At 47.7% G+C, this 19,088-nt stretch overlaps 1 protein-coding gene across 1 annotated transcript; it reads right to left on the bottom strand.

Annotated features, from left to right (window-relative positions):
• Nucleotides 1-2,137: 2,137 nt before the first annotated feature.
• Rad51d (RAD51 paralog D) lies at nt 2,138-18,177 on the bottom strand. The gene is made up of 10 exons (XM_059269577.1): nt 17,937-18,177; nt 17,660-17,721; nt 17,363-17,481; nt 12,400-12,481; nt 12,014-12,148; nt 11,416-11,511; nt 8,939-9,029; nt 8,771-8,841; nt 5,693-5,860; nt 2,138-5,526 (listed from the first exon to the last, which is right to left on the bottom strand). Exons 1-10 carry the CDS (start codon nt 18,016-18,018, stop codon nt 5,443-5,445), a joined length of 990 nt encoding a protein of 329 aa, XP_059125560.1. The 5' UTR covers nt 18,019-18,177; the 3' UTR covers nt 2,138-5,442.
• Between the last annotated feature and the right edge of the window lie 911 nt (nt 18,178-19,088).

The following is a 19,088-nucleotide window of genomic DNA, read 5'->3' on the forward strand; positions in this document are numbered from 1 at the left end:
TGTGATGAAACTAAAGAAGCCAAGTTCGTCCTCTAGTGTCAGATAGCAAGAAAAGAGCTGAGACCAGTTAGTTGAGATGTCAAAAATCCTACTCCTTTACAGAAAGAGAGGAGAGAAGCGTTAATGGTGAGTTTGTGTGTGTGTGCAAAGCTGTTGTACTGGCTATCAAAACCAGGACCTTAGACATGCCAGACAGAGCTCTACTACTGAACTACACCTGGCTAATAATATACCTTGCTCTCATTAAAAACAAGGGTGTAGATGGATTTTTCTTAGGGCCACCAGCGCAAAAAAAAAAAAAAAAAAAAAAAAAAGAAAAAAAAGAAAAAGAAAAAGAAAGAAAAGAAAAAAAATGACATGGAGACTTACTCTTAATTATGAAAGCTGAGTCTTAGCTTAGGTTTGTCCCATTAGCTCTTATAACTTAAATTAACCCATATTTTTAAATCTATGTTCTTTTACATGGCTCAGTTACCTTTATTCTGTATGGCCCATCCTGCTTCTTCAACACTTCTTCCCAGAGCTCTCTCTGTCCAGAAGTCCTGCCTATACCTCCTGCCTAGCTATTGGCCATTCACCTCTTTATTAAACTAATCACAGTAACACATCTTTACACAGTGTGAAAGAATATTCTGCAACACAAGGGACTGGAGAAATGGCTCAGTATTAAGAGGATTTGCTGCTCTTGCAGAAGACCCAGGTTCCGTTTCGGGCACCTACTTAGTGGCTCACAAATCTATAACTCCAGTTCCCAGGGATCCAGCACCTTCTTCTGACTACCATAGGCACCAGGCACATACGTGGTACATATATCCACATTCAGGAAAAACATTCATATACATAAAATAAATAAATCTTTAAAAAAAATAAAATCAAATAATAAAAGCCCATTGAGTTGGCACAGACCTATCATCCCAGCACTCTAGAGGCTAAAGCAGGATTGAAGGTTCAAGGTCTCACACGGTCAAACTGGCCTCGAATTCAGAGATCCACCTCCCTTTGCCTCCGGGGAATTGGGATTAAAGGCATGTGCCAACATGCCTGGCAAGACCAAAGCAATTCTTATGAAAGAAAACATTTAATGTGGGCTTGCTTACAGTTTCAGAGGTTTAATCCATTGTCATCATGGCGGGGAGCATGGCGGCACACGGGCAGACATGGTGCTAGAGACGTAGCTGAGAATTCTATGTCTGGACCCACAGGAAGCAGGAAGAGAGAGATACAGGGCCTGGCATGGGCTTTTGAAACTTCAAAGCCCACCCCCAGTGACACACTTCCTCCAACAAGACCACACCTCCTAACCCTTCTCAAGTAGTATCACTCCCTAATAACTAAGCATTCAAATATATGAGCCTATGGGGGCCATTCTTATTCAAATCACCACCACATGTGTGTAGACATAAACATATTTATATGGAGTAATATATCTCTTTCTAATTTCAGGTATACACAGACACAGAGAACTGGACAGCTGAAACTCTACCCAGACACCTCCATGCCAGAATACAGTGAAAGCCTAGCAGGCCGTGCGTGCATCTAAATCCTTATCTCCTCCCAGCTCACATCTCAGGCATGCATAGCCCGCTGTTTTTCATTCAGCTTTATCCCCCCGCTAACCCTTCAGCTCTCTTGCGCGCACACGGTATCTGCCTTCTCTGGAGTGTTTGTCATTCCCTCTTCCCCGGGGAAAATCAGCAAAAGCTGATAAAGTGGATCTCTGATCTAGCTTTTTATGGTGAGCTCAGTCGAAAGGGGGTTGCGATGTTCAGCCTCAGCTGTTGGGGCACAATATGAGAGAGACTTTTGTTAAAATATTTACATATTTCCAGCTGAAGGCAGCAAGAGGTTGAAAAAAGAGAGTGGATTCAAGTTTAGATTCCCATGCTGTCGCTTAAGAGATACATGTCCTAAAACCTCAATGAGCTCCACTTAGTCTGGAAGATGAAGTGATTGCCGGGGCCACTCGGCTTGTGCTAAGCCCACCGTGAGTCCTGTGCTAAGCGCTGAGCGCGCGCGCGCACACACACACACACACACACACACACACACACACACACGAGCCCGGATAGACTCGCCGCTGGATGCAATAGGGCCCACCTGCTGTCTAACCCACCCTCACCCCTCCCAGTGGGTGAAAGCTAAGCCGGAGCCCCAACTCCATGGCTGTTTCTTGGTTGGTCTGAGCCCACCACTGAGGCACCATTTCCTTTTCCACTACTGAACTAGACACAGTGCACGAGGCAGTTCTGCATCAATGAGATAGGAAGCGGGTCAGGCAGTCATCAGGAGGAAGCTCGAATTTTCCTTGTTCTTCAAAGGACACAAGGAGATGATCCCTCTCCTATCCATAGATACTGTCATGTCTGGATTAATGTTCAGAGTGGCTGCAGCCAGGTTTTAATGAGGGCAACAAGCTTGGAGAAAAAAAACCAACACAGAGAATCGAGGACAGAGATGGAAAGGCCCTCTATTCTCCACATTGGGCCATTGCATCAACCAACCTTGGCTTCACATTATCAGGGATGAGTAATCTTCCTTATCACTGATGCCTCTCTAAGTGGGATTTTGTTACTTGCTATGGAAAGCAGCTTCAATAATATATGGATCTTTTTTTTTTTTCTCCCTGACAGTCTCAGAAAGCTCAACCTCCTGACTCAAGGCCACCAAGCGCTAGCACCCAGTAGAATTTAACATTTGGTCCAATTTCATATGCTGACCTCCTTGTATCGAGGTTAAAAAAAGACAATAAACTGTGGGGACCTAAAGACTATCTAGATCAAGGAGGAAAGAAACTTACATTGCTCTCTTCATTTTTTTCTAGTACTGAGGATCAAATCTAGGGCCTGGCCCGTGCTAGGCAAGCACTCTACCACTGATGTACACCCCTAGGCCACCGTCTAAAATTCATTAAAGCCCACTCCTTAACAAGCTCCCACAATGTGGAAAGAACAAGAGAAGAACACACACACACACGGGAAGCCTTGCATTCTGCACTGGAATTGTCACATTTTTGCTTTGAGCCTTGGGTTCTTCCTCTAACAAAATGATGAGCTGGGAGCTGGGATGCATCTCAGTGGAGGAGCCTTTGCATAGCATGTGTAAGGTCCTAGGTTGGAATCCTTTTGATGCAATTAAAAAAAAAAAGACCGCTCACACTGCACTGTTCTAGGATCCTCAGTCAAGTATGAAACACTTGAAATCACCAACTGCAGGAAACAGGACAGATCCATCCAGGGCAGAGTGAGGGACCAGGCTCCTCCTTGAACACCAGTCCCCCTAACTGGTAGTGGTTCCCAAGTTGCACTAAGAAACTGTCAAACACTCCACGAGAGAGTGCCCTTGACTATGAGTTGGTGCTGTCTGCTATGAGATCAGGATGCCCAAAGAGCACCAGGAGTGGCAGGAATGTGCTTTTCCTGGTTTAATGTACTGTTCTCACTAGGGTTGCAGGAAGCTGCCAACTCACCAGCCATGATGTAGATACCAAAGACTGTTGTCTCCCTCGGTCTTCTATGGAAGAAAGTGTGAGGGTTGAGGTTCCACATTATCACAGCTACCTTATGCCACTTGTCACTCATTCTCCATCCTTCAGGCTTCCTTCTATCCTGCTATACCCATTACCCATGTCATATTTTCTTTTTTCTTTTTTCTTTTTTGAGGCAAGTTTCCTTTGTGTAATAGCCCTGGCTGTCCTGGAACTCACTCTGTAGACCAGGCTGGCCTTGAACTCACAGAGATCTGCCTGCCTCTGCCTCTTGAGTGCTGGAATTAAAGGAATGTGCTACCATGCCTGGCATATTTTCTTTTATCATTACATTTTTATTATTATATGTGAGGGGGCATACATATGCCACACAGCATGTACGGAGGTCAGAGGACAATTTGCAGGAGTCAATTCTCTCTTTCTTTTATGTGGGACCCGGGGACTGAACTCAGGTTGTCAGGCTTGGAGGCAAGCATCTTTATCTACTTAGTCATCTCATTGGCCCTAAATATCAGATCTTGTAACTCTGGTCCCCCTTTCCTGCAGCTAAGACAAAACTAATTATACAACAGGCTCTCTAACCAAGCATGACCCTCCTGTAAAAGATGTGGTCCATAAACAATCTTGATTATTTCTTTACTCTGCCTTTCATTTTCCATTCCCTGGTACCATCCTCCCCTCTCAGGCAGAGTTACGACTCTCAGATGGATGGCCACAGTGTTGGTAACAGACAGAGGGTTGTTTTATTCACTAAGACATGAGGCTGTGGTACAGCTGGCAAGACGAGAGGTGTAATTATCCTGCATCTTAGAGCCACCGGCAATGAATTTCTGTATAAAAGACTAGATTGGCCATGTATTATTTATGCCAGCATCAATTTTCCCAGCTGGTTCTATTTACTGTGCAAATTCTCCTCTGTCTGTTTATGGGTTAGGCCATGGTTCAGCACCTCTGGTTACTCTAGACTGAGGAAGAGCCCCCACAGGGCACCATGCATATGAAACAAGTGTCTGGTTCACTGGAAGCAGGTCACATCCTTCCTCTCTGGTAAATTATATCCCTGGGACAGCAGTGAGCTCAAGTTCTCACCTATCAGAGTGGTGCATGCAGGTGTGTGAAACCCAGTCAGCAAGCAGGGAAGAACTCTCATTCTCTGGGAATCCCACTACAGGAATGGAAAAACAACCTTCTTGGGGGAAAATCTGGTGGCTCTAGGGTTCAGAGGACTTCCTTTTTACTTTTTTTTAATATTTTAATTTTAATTTAATTTTATTTTATTTGGTTTTTCGAGACAGAGTTTCTCTGGGTAGTTTTGGTGCCTGTCCGGGATCTCACTCTGTAGACCAGGCTGGCCTCAAACTCACAGAGATCCACCTGGCTCTGCCTCCCTAGTGCTGGGATTATAGGTGTGCGCCACCACCGGCCAGTATTATGTATTTTTAAGAGCAGGGCATACATAAAGAGCTTTACATTTCTGAGGTTGTTCCTACTGAGTAACTCAGACAAAGGAAGTCCCATCTTGCAGGTGGGAAAACTGAGGCCAAAATAAATGGGAATGGGTGGAGCGAAAGCTTCCCAGATCAATTACTGTGTGAGGGATAGTGACACACAGGGCCAAGAAGCTATTCATCCAGTCATTACTGTGTTTGATGTCCCAAGCTAGGTTGACCTCAACCTCCACTGGAAACATATGGCGGACGCAAAGGTAGAAAACTTGAGGCCGCGATGGACTACGATGGACTTCTAGGTCCTCCTCCCCACTCCACGCCTCCCCACGGCAGCATCCTCTGGCCAGTGGTTCCATGAGATCCCACAGAGTGAGGCTGAGGAAGCTGAGGCTTGGCTTCCGACAAGCCTGAGACGTCTACACTGCCCGGTCCCCTGTGGCAGTGGACAGCAGCTGACTGAGAAGGAATGCTGTAAGGGCCTGGGAGCTGTTTCTTTCCCAGTCAACAGTGTCACGTCTGTTTGGCAGGCAATTCCGGGCTCTGCTCCTCAGTCCCCAATGTCCCAATGTCTATCACCTCCTGCAGACCTGTTGGCTGGAAGGAGAGACACCAGAGAAGGGGAGGTAGAATTAAGCAATCTAAGTGATCAGCTTTTGTTTCAGGGTTTCGGCATCGAAGAATCCTTCAATGAGATACTAGTGGGCATAGAAACCACCCTCTCCAGGGCCCAAGATCCCTGGCGTCCCCTGGGCTGGCTCACCTGGCGGGGAGACTTGGTCAGACACACCACGCGTTGGCCGCTACCTGATGTTCCAGCCCCTTCAATGACATCCAAGAGAATCCGGGTACTGGGCACAAAGCTCCAGGAGCGTCCCAGAGCAGGTTTGACTCTCCTACTATCTCGGTCTCGGGTCAAGTGGTTGGTCACCTGCAGAAAGGGACACAGATCCATGATGGTAGTACAGAGGACACCTCTTCCTACCACTTCATTTTACAGACAAGAGATCTGAGATCTCTGACTCTCCCAGGTATTATAATTTATGGTTAAATCTAGAGCTACATTTCAGGGCTCCAGATCGGCAACCAGCTTTCCACGAAGCCATGGGGCACCTTTATTCATTCTTTCCTTAAAGTGGAGCTGGTGCTGGACTTGGACCTGCCACAGGCATCCTAAGACCAATGCACTCAGCCGTTGGTGTCTGGAGTGTGTCTGTGTGTCGGGAAAAAAAGGAGGTTTAGATAAGAAGTCCCACTCTAGGACTAGTCTTAAGCAAGCCAGCCACAGAGACTCAAACCACAGTCTCCTGATCACTTCGACTATGGCTCCTTCCCTATAGTCCATACCAGAGACTGGCACCCAAGTCCCTACAAACACTCAGAAGCCCAGAAGCCAGGAGAGGAAGGTCCAGGACCTTGCACTTGAACAAAAGAGCAGGGAAACCAATTCTTTCACACTGCCTGCAGGTGCACAGATTAGTGTAATATTTCCTTAAAAGGGGGCAATGACCTATCTAGACATTTAAAATACATGTAGTTGAATGTGGTGATATGTCTGTAGTCACAGCCCCTCAGGAGGTTGAAGTAGGACTAGTACTTTAGTGTAGGAGTTTGAGGCCAGCCTGAGCAGCCTAGTGAGACACCATGTCAAACACATAAAAGTAACAGGTAGCCCTGGCTCAAACGCAAACTCTTCAAACTCAGGAGGCAGGAGCAGGTGGATCTCTGTGAGTTCGAGGCCAGCTTGGTCTACAAAGGGAGTTCCAAGACAGCCAGGGCTATGTAGAGAGACCCTGTCTGAAAACAAAAAAAGGCAGGAAATATGATGTACAGAGTTATGCATAAGAGTGCTCGCTGTCAGGGCTGGAGCAGTGAGTGGTTCAGCAGCCAAGAACACATGCTGCTCTTGCAGAGGACCAACTTCTGTTCTTACCACAGAGCTGTTTCCTGTCCTGATAGAAGCAGCTTTTTAAGTCTGCATACTTTTCATAAAAAGATTTTAAAAAAGCTGCTGGGTGGTGGTGGCACACGCCTTTAATCCCAGCACTTGGGAGGCAGAGTCAGGTGGATCTCTGTGACTTCGAGGCTAGCCTGGTCTACAGAGCGAGATCCAGGACAGGCACCAAAACTACAGAGAAACCCTGTATCAACAAACAAACAAACAAACAAAGAAGATAAAAAAGCTCAATATAAGATTCAAGTTGTTGGAGCTGGAGAGATGGCTCAGAGGTTAAGAGCACTGGCTGTTCTTCCAGAGGTCCTGGGTTCAATTCCCAGCAACCACATGGTGGCTCACAACCATCTTTAATAAGACCTGGCACCCTCTCTGGCATGCAGGCAGAACACTGTATATATAATAAATAAATCTTAGAAAAAAAAAGATTCAAGTTGTTATCAATCTCCATACCTAAGGAGCTATGCTCATACTTCATCTCTCTGTAAAATCTTTTTCTTTTGCATATATGTTTACATTTTTAGCTAACTTTCTTTCTTTTTTTTTTTTCTAAAGACTTTATTTTTATAGTTGGGCAGTGGTGGTGGTGCACACCTTTAATCCCAGCACTTGGGAGCCAGGGGCAGTGGATCTCTGTGAGTTGGAAGCCAGCCTGGTCTACAGAGCAAGTTCCAGGACAGCCAGGGCTTCACAGAGAAACCCTGTCTCGAAAAACAAAACCAAAACCAAAAAGTAACATCTCAGGCCATTTTCTGTGTTTTTTTTTTTTTTTTAAGGTATATTTATGTATACAGTGTTCTGCCTGCCTGCATCTGCCTGCATGTATGCCTGCACACTGGAAGAAGGCACCAGATCTCATTATAGGTGGTTGTGACTCACCACGTAGTTGCTGGGAATTGAACCCAGGACCTCTGGAAGAGCAACCAGTGCTCTTAACCTCTGAGCCATCTCTCCAGCCCTGTTTTCTGTGTTCTTACATAGATCCTTTTTTCTATTTTCATTATTGAATGAAGAAAAAAAAAATAAAAAGGGAGGACATGACTGCTCCTAGGTGTGGGTTGAGAAGGTTTATTGTAGATAAAAAGGAGGAAACAGCCAGAGGCATCTGGAAAGGTCTAGGGTAGACATGACCAGTAGACTGAGCAGGGCCATGTGAGGAGAGAGGGGGAGAGAGAGCCAAGGTGGAGCCACTGACCAAGAGAGGCAGCCTGCGCCAAGAAATTGGTGTAGCAAAATGGCTGAGTTATATAGACACCAGAGGTGCTGAGGGAAGGAACAGCCCAACCCCTGGGCTGGAGAGTTCAGGGGAGGGGGCAGGGTATGCCAGCCAGGACCCTGTAACAGGTAGGGACTGAGGGATGCTGGGAGAACCTGGTGGCCAGAGTCTGCTTTGATATGTTAGGCATCTCAGCCATTTGTCCTGGGTTTGAGACCTAACAATTCCCATCTTTTTCAATTTGTTCTGTTTTGTTTCATTGAGAAAGGATCTCACTATATATCCCAAACTACCTTGAATTTGAGATCCTCCTACCTCAACCTCTGAGTACCAAAAGCAAAAGCATATGCCCCTATACCTAGTTCTTTACATAGATTCTTTAAGATGGCCATTTTAAAGCAAGACATGGGGGCACATGCCTGTAATCCCAGTACTTGGAGGCTTGAAAAAACCAAACCAAACAACCCCCCCCCCCAAAAAAAAAAACCAAAAACAAGATAGTCCCTAATCCCTGTAGCTATTCATGGTCCAAATATCTCTCTCTGACCTGTGGAAGCTGAGCTCTGTGCTCTGTCCTCTTCCTTAAGGGCTATTACAGTTCTAAGCTAACATTTAAGAGAAATAGTGCTAGCTACAATTAGAAATTATGTTCATAGGAAAAGCCTCCTCACCATCACTGCCACACCCAGCTCCCGGGCCAGGATCTTGAGCTCTCGGGCCAGCTGCATCATTAAGGCCAGGCCTGGGGGAGGAGCAAACAGGAGAGGCAGCAGAGGGCCAAAGGACAGGGCTGGGAGGTGAAGTCCCCACCCTGTCTCCAGGCTCTCCTTCCTACTGACCTTCCCTCTGTTGACCTCCCAGAAGTGGGGCAACCACTGCAGTGACAGAATCCACAATCACGACCTTCACAGTGCCTGAAGAAGCCGTTGCCTGTAGGGATGGGAAAAGCAGGTACCATGAACCAGTGACCTCTAGGGGACGCCCGGGGCAAGCTCCTCTAGTGGATGGAGGCCAGAGAGATGGCTCAGCAGATAAGGCGATGGTTGGACAAGCCTGGCAGCCTGAGTTTGATCCCTGGAAGCCAAGTAAAGGTGGAAGCAGAGAACAACTTCAGGTTAGCTTCTCTGACCTACACACACACACACACACACACACACACACACACACACACACACACACACACGGCGGCATGCATGTGCTCAGTTGTGCCTGTCTGTACATACACACACAATTTAAAAAATGAAGTTTACTCCTCAGAATTTTTTTTTTTTTTTTTTTAAGAAGCCAGTCATGGGCTAGAGAGAAGGCTCAGCAGTTAAGAGCACTGGCTACTCTTCCAAAGGTTCTGAGTTCAGTTCCCAGCACCCACAAGATGGCTCACAACCTTCTGTAACTAAGTTCCAGAGGAATTAAATGTCCTCTTCGCACCTCCAAAGGCACCAGGCAAGCACACCGTGTACATACATTCAGACACATAGAATACAATTTTAAAACCTTAAAAAAAAAAGCCAAGTGTCATTCAAAATCTCCTTCTCCCTTCCTTATAAACATTAATCTGAACATGTTTAGGTACTGGGTAGAAATCTCCTGACATCAGTGAGGATGGGCCCAGCACCCAATTCAAGATACGTATAGAGGTAGATGATTTGCTTTTGGTTAACTATGGCTGGAGGGATACCTCAGTGGCAGTGTCTGGCTAATGTGTATAGGCCCTGGATTAGATCTCTAGTGTCACAAAAAAAGAAAAAAATTTATATTTATTTATTTATTTTCGTGTGTGGGCATGTGTGCATGTGTGCATATATTCATGAACACAGCCTTGGACAACTTGCAGAAGTCAGTTCTTTCCTTCCACGACGTGGGTCCTGAGAATCGATCCAACTTGGGTTGTAAGGATTGGCAGCAAGTGCCTTTATCCATGAAATATCCTCACCAGATCCTTATCATCACAATTAAAGAAAGAAACCTGGATTGGGTGGTGGCGGCAGCAGCACACGCCTTTAATCCCAGCACTTGGGAGGCAGAGGCAGGAGGATCTCTATGAGTCCAAGGCTAGCCTGGTCTATAGTTCCAGAACAGCCAGGGCTACACAGAGAAACCTTGTCTTGAAGAACCCAAAACCCAAACCAACCAAAACAAAAACCAAACCAACCTGGCTAACTATATGTAAAAAGAGGGAGTCTACTAGAGGCCCTAGAGTATGCTGCTGCTGCTGCTGCTCTTCTTCCTCCTCCTCCTCCTCCTCCTCCTCCTCCTCCTCTTCCTCCTCTTCTTCTTCCCTCCTCCTCTTCCTTTTTTTCTTTTTTGTTGTTGTTGTTGTTAGTTTTGTTTGTTTGTTTGTTTGTTTTGTTTTGTTTTGTTTTTTCGAGACAGGGTTTCTCTGTGTAGCTTTGCGCCTTTCCTGGAACTCGCTTTGGAGACCAGGCTGGCCTCGAACTCACAGAGATCCGCCTGCCTCTGCCTCCCGAGTGCTGGGATTAAAGCCGTGCGCCACCACCGCCCGGCTGTTGTTAGTTTTTTGAGAGAGGGTCTCTCTCTGTAGCCTTGGCTGTCCTGGAACTCGCTCTGCATACTATGCTATCCTCAAACTCAGAGATCCACCTGCCTCTGCCTCCCAAGTACTAGGATTAAAAGTGTATGCCATCACCGCCCAGCTATGTTTTTCTTAATAAAAGGGAAGAGATAATAATAAAAAAAATTATCTCTCACTTACTTGCTTGAATATGGAGCACATGTGTGCTTGGGGCTACAGCAGCCACTAGCCAATTTTGAGTTAAAGAACAGGAGAATTGGACACAGGACTCAGTGCCAGCCTCCAGTCTCACAAAAGATAATCAGATTGTCTCAAGAGTCAAGTCTCCCAGACACATGTGGTGAAGCATACCTTCAATCTCAGCACTCAGGAGACAGGGCAGGAGACCTCTGTAAAATCCCAACCAGCCAGGCAGCCAGGCTACATAGTGAGACCCTCCTCTCCCTCCCTCCCTCCCCCCCCCCCCCCACACACAGGAGTTTTCCTAATTGATTTCAGTGAGTAATGCAGAGGTGATGACAATATAATCCTCTACTCAAGGAGCTCACTGTTGTACAGGGTTGGTGAGCCTGTAAACAATGAAGCACATGAATTATGAATTAAGCACCAAGGAATTCCACCTGGGGCATGGGCCGGTGGGGAAGAGGGAGGGCTGGCAAACACAGCTGGAGATGTTACATTGGACACATGCATTCCAAATAGTCTGTGGTAGGACACCTGCCGCAATACAGACAACACCTGGCCAGCTGGGGAAAGCAGAAACAGGTAGATCAGCAGGCTCACCTGCTGGGCCATGGTGCCCCGAAGGTCCTGCAGCATATCCAGCATCTGGAAGATGTCAAATGCATGCACCACCTGTATCCTCTGGAGAGCACCTGCCTGAGGTGTGGGAAAGAGAAGCAGAGACTTGGAGAGCGGATCCAGGAAAGCGATAAAGAGGAATCACCAAGCTGAAAAGGCAAAGAGGCTCTTAGACACAGTGCTGGCATCCAGAATGGCAAATGGATTTTGCCTAATGGGCTGGATCTCACAGTGGTGACTACCTGGGTGCTGAGCTGTAAGATGTTCAGAATTCAGCAGGAAGGACAGATATGATTGATTAGTGATGCCTGCCCTGACAAGAAATGGGCTGGAGACATAGCTGCAGGTCTTTGCCAGCTTTGATTTACGGTATTCGAGGACTTGAAAGTTCCTGGAGAATCAGTGTGGGTGGCATCCAAGCTGGGGTGATGCCGTTAACATGAGCAGCTCTAGGAATGCAGAGGACTCTCCAGTTTCAAGAAATGATTCTCACAGATGGTGTACGTTCTTACAATGTTAAGGAGTCATGAAGTCCTCTAGCATCAGGATTTTAAAGGAACCCAGCCATCGTGCCCCCTACCTGTTTCTCCTCATCTTGGGTTCTAGCCTGTAGTAGCTGGAGGAGGCGGGACGCTGTCATCCCTCCATTGGAATCAACATACAGTACATTCTGCTGCAGGCTGTGGGCCACATTTGCAGCCACACAGAGACATACCTTCAGAGACAAGATGGGGCGCTGAGTAAACCTAAGCCCTTGGAGAAGAGGGAGTACCACCAGGCAGCTTCCCCGCCACATCCTGCCCAGATTCCAACAATACCCACTGGCGAAAGCCATACCCATTCTCAGCACCCATCTGGTCTGTTCTGACCTTGCAACCCACAGGGACACCTGCAAGAACCCCCCGGGGAATCCAGGACAGTGCACCCATCTCCCTCGACTCCCCCTGCTGTTGGCCCCAAGGGTACCTGGGTTTTTCCGCTACCTGGGCCTCCTACAAGTTCAGTCACCTCCCCTGTATAGAGGCCAGCATCAAGTAGTCTGTCCAGGCTGATGGTAGAAGAGAGAACCAGGGGATGGGCAAACAGAGGAGAGAAGAAATTGTATTAAACTTGCAGATAAATTCGGGAAGTAGGGGGACTGGAGAGATGGCTCAGAGGTTAAGAGCACTGACTGCTCTTCCAGAGGTCCTGAGTTCAATTCCCAGCAACCACATGGTGGCTCACAACCATCTGTAATGAGATCTGGTGCCCTCTTCTGGCCTGTAGGCACACATGCTGTATAAATAATAAATAAATAAATCAACAACAACAACAACAACAAAAATTCGGGAAGTAGGCTGGGCATGGTGACAGATACCTTTAATCCCAATATCAGGGAGACAAAGGCAGGCCTCTGTGAGGTCAATGGCAACAAGAGACCCTGACTAATATATATATTATATTATGTATATTATATATTATATTATAATATGTATATATGTGTGTGTATATATGTACATACACACACACACACAAACATATATATCTTTGGACACATTTTTGGGGAGATAGCTTAATGGTAGAGTACTTGCTTATCACATGCAAAGCCCTCAGAGTTCAATCTCTAGTATGGGGGTGGGAAGGAGGTCGGGGAAAGTTGGCATTCACTAATGTAGAATCTTGTAATCTACCACCATGGAAAGTCTCTCCATTTATTTGGGTCACCTTTGACCTTCTTCATCAGCATTTTTAATTTTCAGCATACAAATTATACACGGGCTTTGTCAGACTTAGACCTATGTATTTCATTTCCTTAGATGCAACAGCAAATGGCATTGTGTTTTTAATTTCAGTTTTCACATGTTCATTGTGAGTCCAGAGAGATGCAATTGATTTTTATGTGTTGATCTTGTATCCCCAGACCTTGCTAAACTCGATTATTAGTTCTGGGAGTTTGTAATTATTTTTTATTTGCTTGTTTTTTTTGCCTGCCTCCCTCATCTGGTAGGAGCACCCCGGGGGCAAAGACTGGGTCTTTATCCCTGTTGTGTCTCCAATATTAGCACACAGAGCTGCAAACCCTGAAGGCACACAGTAAATGTTATTGCAAAAATTAAAAGAACAGTGGCTAGACTGTCAAAACTCTGGCTGTGGAAGCCTTGAGATGAATCTCAAAACGCGGCCACTTCCTAACCTTAGCTCTGCTTCTGAACCAGGTTACTACCCTCCACGCTAGGCCCAAGATGAGAGCTGGAATTTCTGTGTTGCAGCCTGGACCAATGCCTGACTGTCATGCACCACCTTTTTTTTTTTTTTTTTTTTTTTCAAGACAGGGTTTCTCTGTGTAGCTTTGGAGCCTGTCCTGGATCTCACTTTGTAGACCAGGCTGGACTCGAACTCACAAAGATTCGCCTGGCTCTGCCTCCCGAGTGCTGGGATTAAAGGCCCGCACCACCACCACCCTTCTTAACTGGGAAATAATAGTCACAGACTGCAAGCCTCTGAAGGGGTTCCTGATGACCAACTATGACCTATGATCACATGACAAGCAGCAACCAGTCACCACCTCACCTACTTTAACTCCAGGGACCACAGGTTCTTGCCAGTCGAAATCTGGTTCTTACTCCAGCCCTGTGGCTTCTTGGAATAACTGGGCACACTCTGGGTCTGTTTAATAAGCATCTACTTAATAGGTCCCCAGCCTCTGCTGAATCCTGTTCTCCCCAAGACACCGGAAGCCCAGGTCCATTACATTAGCTCCTTTCAGTGTGTTCTCCCAAGGTGGGCCCCAGATCAACAACATCAGCAACACAGATACTGTTAGATCCTGCTTCTGAACAGAGTTCATGAACTCCACCCAGGTGAGGGTTGGCACGATGGCTCGGGCAATAGAAGTGCTTGCAAGGCATGGGGACCTTAGTTTGCACCAAAGAACCTGCTAGAAAAAAATGGGTGTGAGGGGCTGGAGGTGGCTGAGCAGTTGGCTCACAACCAACCAGGACATCTGACACTTCTAGCCTCCATAGGTCCCTGCATACAGGAACACATTCACACACAGATACATACACATAATTATTGAGCTAACTAACTTTTAAAAAAGGAAAAAAGACAGCTGTGGTTGTGCACATTTATTTGTTTGTTGGTTTTTCAAGACAGGGTTTCTCTGTGCAGCTCTGGCTGTCCTGGAACTCACTCTGTAGACCAGTCTGGCCTCAAACTCACAGAGATCCACCTGCCTTGGCCTCCTAAGTGCTGAAATTTAAAGTATGCACCATCATGCCCAGCTAAAATAAAATCTAAAAAAAAAAAAAAGCCACCACATACTGGGCTATGAGGCTCCACCTACATGAAGTACTTCCAAATCTGCCTCCCAGACAACTTCCCACCCGTGTTTCTTTCTTTCTTTTCTATTTTTTAAATTTATTTAACTTTACTTAATGTGCATTAGTCCAAAGGGGTCAGATCCCCTGGAACTGGAGTTACAGACAGCTGTGAGCTGCCATGTGGGTGCTGGGAATGGAACCCAGGTTCTCTAGAATAGTCAGTGCTCTTAACCACTGAGCCATCTGTCCATCTCTCCAGTCCCCCGCCTCATCCCTGTTTCTACCCCTGACTCCTCCCATTGCTTTTGAAGTGGAGCACCCGACCATTAAATCCCGTTACCTATGAGCATATCAATATATGTGGAGGGACTCCAACCAGGGCTGCCTAAAATGTAGGGCTTTCTCCCCACCTTTCCCACTGACCTTCCCATCAGCCTTCTTCCAGTCATTCAGACACCTTGCCTTACGTTTCCTGAAGACCTTATTCCAACAGAGATGAACAGACAAGAGCTCTCTGGCTTGCAAGGCTTAACCAGTCTCCCTCATCGACAGCATTTCCCCTAGTGTGCCACAGGCTCTACTGCCCTGCAAAGATTCACACTGCGCCTCAGCACCCCGAGACTCACAACAAAGGACCCTATTTAACGGTTTAATAAGATATCAACGGTCCTAATATGATAACAACGGTCAATCACGCATTTCACTAACTTGGACTCACCTCCAAAGTTTCAAAGTTACATCCACTATGTAGGCACAGCACACTGGAGGGAAATCTAAAAACCTAGCAAATCGCCTTTTACTATTCCTGCCTACACCCTGTCTGATATGAAAGTCTCTTGTCACAGCTTTCTTTCAACAGGTCTCCCACCGTCACAAACCCTGGATCAGATTCACACCGCCCATACCGGCGCCACCAGATCCCTGCTTGACCTCATCTGGCCAGCCCCATCCATCCTGCACATCTCTGCCCCACGGCCTACAAACACTTTCACAGTGGCCTCTCCCCTCCAGGTACACATCAGAACAGTCCAGCCAGAATGAAGTTCTTAGACACGACCTCCAGCGCCCAATCTACCATCTGCAGGATCCTGAGCCGGTCCCTGAACCTGAGCCCCCATTTCTTCACATACACATCGATGACTTCAAGGGCGGTGAACTCTCATTAGGGCTTGTGAAGGACAAATGGAATACATGTCATGAAATGCTGAGCACAGTGCCAGAGTCAGGGTGAGCATTCAGGGCAAGCTCAGTGGTTGGGGTCTGCCAATGCCAAGGCTACCTGTGCCACCCTGAGTCCTCAACCCCACCCACCCCACAATGACTGCAGCTGCAATCCTGCCGGTGTACCTTCTCACTGCTCATTCTGTGGATGCTGTTTTTATAAGTTCCCTGGGCTCCAAAGCCAATGTGCCTCCTTGCTGTACTCACTAGTCTCCTGTATAGACTAACCACCATACTTAAGAGTGCAAGTCTTGCCTCACGCGTACAGACAGCATCTGCACGTGTCTGGCACCCAGTAGGCACTCAGCCAATGTTTGATGGATTACAAACACAGAGCCCCCAACCAACAAGAACAAGCACCAGACTGTGCAGACCTTGCCAAGAGAATGTGTTATGGAAACAGCAAGGGCCAGACCAATCCAAAGACCTTTGTGACGGCAATGTTATTCATCAGACTCCACACAAACAGGCCAGGAGAGAGGTCAGGCTCGCTTGGCCAGAAAATGCCAGTTGTCTTCCAATTTGTTCCCAGCCCGACCGAACCACAGGGCATAATGTAACTGTTCTTTTCAATGAGTGTGCCCGTTCCCGGCTGCTGCCTCCTATGGCAAAGGCACCAGGCTCAGGATTATATGTCCCTGGGCTCACCTCTGCCGGCCCCTCCTCTTAGGCTAACCACAAAGGAGGTCAACAATCTCTAACATCTATAGTCTATGGCAGTGGTTCTCAACCTGTAGGTCATCACCCCTCTGAGAAATTGAACAATCCTTACACAGGGGTCGTGCATATCAGATATTTACAATTTATAACAGTAGCAAAATTATAGGTATGAAGTAGCAACAAAAATAATTTTATGGTGGGGAGGGGGGTTCATCACAACATGAAGAACTGTATTAGAAGGTTACAGCATTAGGAAAGTTGAGAACCACTGCTCCAGGGTCAGACCTTAGATTCAGACTCCCAGGAAGTCTCAATCCTGCCCTGAATCCTGAAGTATCAGGGACTCTACTGAAAAATGGGATATTATTGACATCTTGTGTTCTAGGGCAGTGGCTCTTCACTGGGAAATGTTGGCTCCTAGGAGATACTGAGTCATATCTGGAGACATTTTTGATTGTTAAAACTAGGGGGGAGGAGAAGTGATCTTGGCATCTGGTGGGTAGAGCCCAAGGATGCTGCTAAATGTCTCTCAATACAGAGGCTATCCCTACCCTAGCAAATGACTGCTTGTCCCCCAAGTGCTGATGCTAAGAAGCTCTTTTGTTTTACTCTAAGGAAAAAGAACTCAAGAGACCAGATGCCTCTAGGTTCCTTGACAGCTCCAGATGCCCTCACCAAGCCTGCCCTTGGTAGTCTCAGCATGGGAAGCTCGGCTTTCACCTTCTTGCCCAGGTAAGCATACAAACCTTCCAATGCCGGTGGACAGGATAGCAGTGGAAGTCTTCAGTTCCTCATAGAGGTCCGCGCCATTTAATGGGAAAGCCGAGAACTGTGCCAGCAACACCCTCCTGAGGGCAACCAGGGCCTGCCAATAGGGCAGACACTCAGGCTCCAGAGCACCCAGACTGCCCAGCGACCAGCCGCCCACGCAGAGCAATCCAGATCTAGCCCCCCCTTATCAACTTCGGGGAACTCTGATCCTGCAGCTTGAGGACCCGCTCTAGAAGATACCTTGGGATGGAGCTTGCACATCGTGAGCTCACCTTGTAGGACAAGCCACACTTCTGGGCTACCTCCTCCAGGTTAGCAGCTGCCAGGTCCGCCACTGGAAAGAGACCAAGTGCAACTGATTAGCAACAGGAATGACTTAGCCATGCCACGCTTGCCTTTTTCTCTGTTGGGAAACGGCGTTAAGGTCTTAGTCTACTCCCGATTTCAAGTACGCAGGCCCTGATGCAGGACCCGGCGAGGAGCCCAGCACACAGTAGAGCAATTCCTGTGGTCGTGCCCATGTTGTGTGCTACGAGCCCAAAAGGTCACCTGTCTTGATCCTTCGGCCTTTCAGAAGCTGGACGATTTCCTCGGTGAGGCCGGGGCACAGCCCTGCCCTGAGCATGCCCATGTTCCCTGCAAACCTGGGACGCCCCGGGGTCTGTCTGTCACGTGGGTGCTCGCCAACTCCCCCACAATGGGCGTCCCTCGGTTCCACTTCTGGAAAGGGTCCTGATGCGCCAGAGCGGGAGGAGGGGGCGGGAAGAGGACGCAGGTCGGGGTGAGGGACACCAGCCCTTCCCGATTCGCAGGACTCCAGCACACTGGGCCCGCCCCCTCCCGGAGGACGCTTCCGGGTTCCGCGACTGGAGCGTCTTTTGTGGCCCAGGCCTGCAGCGCCATCTGCTGACCAAAAGGGCAAACGCGGCGGCCTGGCGACTCGCGCCAAACCATCTGCCAGCCTTAGAGCTACTCTATCTCTCCCTCCGTCCCTCCGTCCCTCTCTCCGTCCCTCCTTCCGTCCCTCCTTCCGTCCCTTCCTCCTCCCCCTCCCTCCCCTCCTCCTCCATCCCTCCGTCCCGTCCTCCTCCCTCCCTTCTCCCTCCGTCCCTCCCTCCGTCCCTTCCCCCTCCCTCCCTCCCTCCCTCCCTCCCTCCCTCCCTCCCTCCCTCCCTCCCTCTCTCTCCTACCCCCGCTTCTGAGAGTCCCTTGTATACTAGCCAGGGACACTCTCACCCTACTTACTGAGTGAAGCCCACCTGCCTTCTAGTAGCATTCATGTTAGGGAGACAGACAATGAGAAGGAATCAGTTCACATCATTACAGATTGTATGAACCACCAAAGTTCACAGAGAGCACCTGCACCCCTGTATTTTCAAAAGAAATTGTTTCAAGTTTTATCTTATGTATATAGGTGTTTTGCCTGCATGAAGGTCTGTGCACCCCGCACCCCTTGCATGACTGGTGCCCAAGAAGGCCAGAAGAGGGAGTCAGATTCCCTTGGACTGGAGTTACAGGTGATTGTAAGCCAGTGTGTGTGTGTGTGTGTGTGTGTGTGTGTGTGTGTGTGTGTGTGTGTGTGTGTGTTGGGAACTCTAGTCCTCTAGAAGAGCAACCAGTGCTCCAAACTGCTAAGCCATTTCTCTAGCCCCATATTTTCCGAAGGTTTTTATTTTTCGAGACAGGGTTTCTCTGTGTATT

Source organism: Peromyscus eremicus, chromosome 8a (assembly GCF_949786415.1).
Source record: "Peromyscus eremicus chromosome 8a, PerEre_H2_v1, whole genome shotgun sequence".
NCBI lineage: Eukaryota > Metazoa > Chordata > Mammalia > Rodentia > Cricetidae > Peromyscus > Peromyscus eremicus.